This window comes from Oncorhynchus masou, unplaced genomic scaffold (assembly GCF_036934945.1).
Source record: "Oncorhynchus masou masou isolate Uvic2021 unplaced genomic scaffold, UVic_Omas_1.1 unplaced_scaffold_722, whole genome shotgun sequence".
NCBI lineage: Eukaryota > Metazoa > Chordata > Actinopteri > Salmoniformes > Salmonidae > Oncorhynchus > Oncorhynchus masou.
The window spans coordinates 137,889-144,008 of NW_027013670.1; the positions used below are offsets into that span (position 1 = coordinate 137,889).

Genomic DNA, 6,120 nt, shown 5'->3' on the forward strand with positions numbered 1-6,120 from the left:
GGGGTATCGAATGTCCTCCACTGCAGAACCAGGAGGGTATAATATGTCCTCCACTGCATAACCAGGGGGGTCTAGATTGTCCTCCACTGCAGAACCAGGGGGTATAGAATGTCCTCCACTGCAGAACCAGGAGGGTATAGATTGTCCTCCACTGCATAACCAGGGGGGTCTAGATTGTCCTCCACTGCAGAACCAGGAGGGTGTAGAATGTCCTCCACTGCAGAACCAGGAGGGTATAGAATGTCCTCCACTGCATAACCAGGGGGGTCTAGATTGTCCTCCAATGCAGAACCATGGGGGGTATCGAATGTCCTCCACTGCAGAACCAGGAGGGGATAGAATGTCCTCCACTGCAGAACCAGGGGGTCTAGAATGTCCTCCACTGCAGAACCAGGGGGTATAGAATGTCCTCCACTGCAGAACCAGGGGTCTAGATGTCCTCCACTGCAGAACCAGGGTATAGAATGTCCTCCACTGCAGAACCAGGGGGGTATAGAATGTCCTCCATGCAGAACCAGGAGGGTATAGAATGTCCTCCACTGCAGAACCATAGGGGGTATAGAATGTCCTCCATGCAGAACCAGGAGGGTATAGAATGTCCTCCACTGCATAACCATAGGGGGTATAGAATGTCCTCCATGCAGAACCAGGAGGGTATAGAATGTCCTCCACTGCAGAACCAGGAGGGTATAGAATGTCCTCCACTGCATAACCAGGGGGGTCTAGATTGTCCTCCAATGCAGAACCAGGAGGGTATAGAATGTCCTCCACTGCAGAACCAGGAGGGTATAGAATGTCCTCCACTGCAGAACCAGGAGGGTGTAGAATGTCCTCCACTGCAGAACCAGGAGGGTATAGAATGTCCTCCACTGCAGAACCAGGAGGTCTAGATTGTCCTCCAATGCAGAACCAGGAGGGTATAGAATGTCTTCCACTGCAGATCCAGGAGGGTATAGAATGTCCTCCACTGCAGAACCAGGAGGGTATAGAATGTCCTCCACTGCAGAACCAGGAGAGTATAGAATGTCCTCCACTGCAGAACCATGGGGGTATAGAATGTCCTCCTCTTCAGAACCAGGAGGGTATAGAATGTCCTCCACTGCATAACCAGGAGGGTATAGAATGTCCTCCACTGCAGAACCAGGAGGGTATAGAATGTCCTCCACTGCAGAACCAGGGTATAGAATCCATAATAGCAGCAGAGGGGATTGAATAGGAGAGAGTGTCCAGGATTATACCTCTACAGCAGAATCAGGAAGGTATAGATTCTATTATATTCTCCAGCAGAACCAGGGCTCTGATGGTAGATTATATGACTGAGGACAGACAGAATCCAGGGGACAGGTCGATTATGTTCTACAGAAGAATCAGTTCTATACTATAGAATACCTCTACAGTAGAATCAGGTTCCAGGTAGATTCTATTCTACAGTAGAATCAGGGGCCAGGTAGATTATATTCTACAGTAGAATCAGGGGCCAGGTAGATTATATTCTACAGTAGAATCAGGTTCCAGGTAGATTATATTCTACAGTAGAATCAGGGGCCAGGTAGATTATATTCTACAGTAGAATCAGGGGCCAGGTAGATTATATTCTACAGTAGAATCAGGAGGGTAGATTCTATTCTACAGTAGAATCAGGGGCCAGGTAGATTATATTCTACAGTAGAATCAGGGGCCAGGTAGATTATATTCTACAGTAGAATCAGGAGCCAGGTAGATTATATTCTACAGTAGAATCAGGGGCCAGGTAGATTATATTCTACAGTAGAATCAGGTTCCAGGTAGATTATATTCTACAGTAGAATCAGGGGCCAGGTAGATTCTATTCTGCAGTAGAATCAGGGGCCAGGTAGATTCTATTCTACAGTAGAATCAGGGGCCAGGTAGATTATATTCTACAGTAGAATCAGGGGCCAGGTAGATTATATTCTACAGTAGAATCAGGGGCCAGGTAGATTATATTCTACAGTAGAATCAGGGGCCAGGTAGATTATATTCTACAGTAGAATCAGGGGCCAGGTAGATTATATTCTACAGTAGAATCAGGGCCAGGTAGATTATATTCTACAGTAGAATCAGGGGCCAGGTAGATTATATTCTACAGTAGAATCAGGGGCCAGGTAGATTATATTCTACAGTAGAATCAGGGGCCAGGTAGATTATATTCTACAGTAGAATCAGGGGCCAGGTAGATTATATTCTACAGTAGAATCAGGGCCAGGGATTATATTCTACAGTAGAATCAGGTTCCAGGTAGATTATATTCTACAGTAGAATCAGGAGCCAGGTAGATTCTATTCTACAGTAGAATCAGGGGCCAGGTAGATTATATTCTACAGTAGAATCAGGGGCCAGGTAGATTATATTCTACAGTAGAATCAGGGGCCAGGTAGATTATATTCTACAGTAGAATCAGGGGCTCAGGTGATTATATTCTACAGTAGAATCAGGGGCCAGGTAGACATATTCTACAGTAGAATCACGTTGCCAGCCAGAGCTATTCTAAAGTAGAATCAGGGGCCAGGTATATTCTATACTGCAGTAGAATCAGGAGCCAGGTAGATTATATTCTACAGTAGAATCACTACACAGGTAGAATTACTACTTCCACAGTAGAATCAGGAGGAGATTATATTCTACAGTAGAATCAGGGTTCCGGTAGATTATATTCTACAGTAGAATCAGGGGCCAGGTAGATTATATTCTACAGTAGAATCAGGGCCAGGACTTGTAGTTTCGATTCACAGTAGAACATATTCTACAGTAGAATCAGGGGCCAGGTAGATTATATTCTACAGTAGAATCAGGGGCCAGGTAGAATTATATTCTACAGTAGAGTCAGGGCCAGGTAGATTCTATTCTAACAGTAGAATCAGGTTCCAGGTAGATTATATTCTACAGTAGAAAGGGGCCAGGTAGATTATATTCTACAGTAGAATCACTATATTAGGTATAAAATATCTGCAGTAGAATCAGGAGCTACAGGTAGATTATTTCTACAGTAGAATCAGGGGCCAGGTAGATTATATTCTACAGTAGAATCAGGGGCATATTATAAAGGTAGATTCTCTTCTACAGTAGAATCAGGGGCCAGGTATATTCTATACTGCAGTAGAATCATGATGCCTCATCAGCAGCTGGCTGAGTTGTGTTGTGCTGACATCACTCTGAGCAGATGATGTCACGTTGCTCTGCCACAGCTGCTTCGCCAGCGGTTGGTTGGTCGGCTCGGCCGTACGGTGAAGACAGGAGAGTACAGCCAAGGAGCTCATGAAACAGCACAGTACAGAATACAATACACACTTAGAAAAACTACTTCCAAAGGGTTTATTTGGCAGCCACCATAGGAGAACTCTTTTTGATTCCAGGTAGAAGCACTATGATGACGGTTCAATGTGAAAACTCAATTTGAGATTCCATGATGAACCCCCTCTGGAAAGGGTTCTGCCTGGAACCAAAGAGGTTCTTCAAAGGTTATCCTATGGGGACACACCAAATGAACCACCAGATTCTAGATAGCACCTTTTTTCTAAGAGTGACAACACAGTTTCTCCATCTGCATCACAACACACAAAAGAGTCCCTGGTCTGCTTTAGGGCTCAATCAGACCACTCACTTGTGCTTCCCTTGACCACCAATCTATCTGATTCTCTGATGACCCCCTACAGAGAGAGAAGGACTCACCAAATGATGACCACCAATCAGAGAGCACTATGTTGACACACCAGTTGTGACCACCAATCAGGGGCAACAATGGTTCTTTTCATTCCAACAGCACAGCTCTCAGTTGATGATCTGATAAAGAGGGAGCATGGATGATGTTACTCAGTGGAACATACTATATTATGACCCAAAATGTTGGTTTATAATCCACAGAGAGCAGATCTTTGTCCAAGTCAACCTGCATACACCATTTCATTTAATTTATTATTCTTCTTCATTGATTTGCATATTATCAAGAGCACTATGATGGCTTTAAGATAATGATGACCACCAACAGAGAGCACAAAGGAATGATTCAAATGATTTCACCAAATAAATGGGTGAGTTGTGAAACAGGAAATGATGACCATCATTGGACAGAGACACATTTCCTATGAGAGACAAATGTTTTAAAGCTGATGCACCATTCAGCTAGTTATGAGGCCATAAGCATCAGATGAGCACCACCAATGATGACCACCAATGATGAGAGCACTATGATGACCACCAATCAGAGAGCACTATGATGACACACCAAATGATGACCACCAATCAGAGAGCACTATGATGACCACCAATCAGGAGAGCACTATGATGACCACCAATCAGAGAGCACTATGATGACCACCAATCACCAAGAGCACCTATGATGACACACCAAATGATGACCACCAATCAGAGAGCACTATGATGACCACCAATCACCATGACCACCAATCAGAGAGCACTATGATGACACACCAAATGATGACCACCTATCAGAGAGCAAATGATGACCACCAATCAGAGAGCACTATGATGACACACCAAATGATGACCACCAATCAGAGAGCACTATGATGACACACCAAATGATGACCACCAATCAGAGAGCACTATGATGACACACCAAATGATGACCACCAATCAGAGAGCACTATGATGACACAATCAGAGAATGATGACCACCAATCAGAGAGCACTATGATGACACACCAAATGATGACCACCAATCAGAGAGATGATGCACTATGATGACCACCAATCAGAGAGCACTATGATGACACACCAAATGATGACCACCAATCAGAGAGCACTATGATGACACACCAAATGATGACCACCAATCAGAGAGCACTATGATGACACACCAAATGATGACCACCAATCAGAGAGCACTATGATGATGACAGACACCAAATGACACACCAAATGATGACCACCAATCAGAGAGCACTATGATGACACACCAAATGATGACCACCAATCAGAGAGCACTGACCACCAATGATGACACACCAAATGATGACCACCAATCAGAGAGCACTATGATGACACACCAAATGATGACCACCAATCAGAGAGCACTATGATGACACACCAAATGATGACCACCAATCAGACACCATTATGATGACACACCAAATGATGACCACCAATCAGAGAGCACTATGATGACACACCAAATGATGACCACCAATCAGAGAGCACTATGATGACACACCAAATGATGACCACCAATCAGAGAGCACTATGATGACACACCAAATGATGACCACCAATCAAATGATGACCACCAATCAGAGAGCACTATGATGACACACCAAATGATGACCACCAATCAGAGAGCACTATGATGACACACCAAATGATGACCACCAATCAGAGAGCACTATGATGACACACCAAATGATGACCACCAATCAGAGAGCACTATGATGACACACCAAATGATGACCACCAATCAGAGAGCACTATGATGACACACCAAATGATGACCACCAATCAGAGAGCACTATGATGACACACCAAATGATGACCACCAATCAGACAGCATTATGATGACACACCAAATGATGACCACCAATCAGAGAGCACCATCAATATGATGACACACCAAATGATGACCACCAATCAGAGAGCACTATGATGACACACCAAATGATGACCACCAATCAGAGAGCACTATGATGACACACCAAATGATGACCACCAATCAGAGAGCACTATGATGACACACCAAATGATGACCACCAATCAGACACCATTATGATGACACACCAAATGATGACCACCAATCAGAGAGCACTATGATGACACACCAAATGATGACCACCAATCAGACACACCAAATGAGCACTATGATGACACACCAAATGATGACCACCAATCAGAGAGCACTATGATGACACACCAAATGATGACCACCAATCAGAGAGCACTATGATGACACACCAAATGATGACCACCAATCAGAGCACTATGATGACCACCAATCAGAGAGCACTATGATGACCAAATGATGACACCAAATGATGACCACCAAAATCAAGAGAGCACTATGATGACACACCAAATGATGACCACCAATCAGAGAGCATTATGATGACACACCAAATGATGACCACCAATCAGAGAGCACTATGATGACACACC

At 44.1% G+C, this 6,120-nt stretch overlaps 1 protein-coding gene across 1 annotated transcript in view; it reads left to right on the plus strand.

Moving 5' to 3' along the window:
- The first annotated feature begins 629 nt into the window (after positions 1–629).
- LOC135537193 (uncharacterized) overlaps positions 630–6,120 on the plus strand; it is a 22,025-nt gene continuing 16,534 nt past the window's right edge. Inside the window, exon 1 of the mRNA XM_064963391.1 lies at positions 630–884. Within this exon, the coding sequence (XP_064819463.1) occupies positions 630–884 (255 nt within the window). The remainder of the gene's footprint in view (positions 885–6,120) is intronic.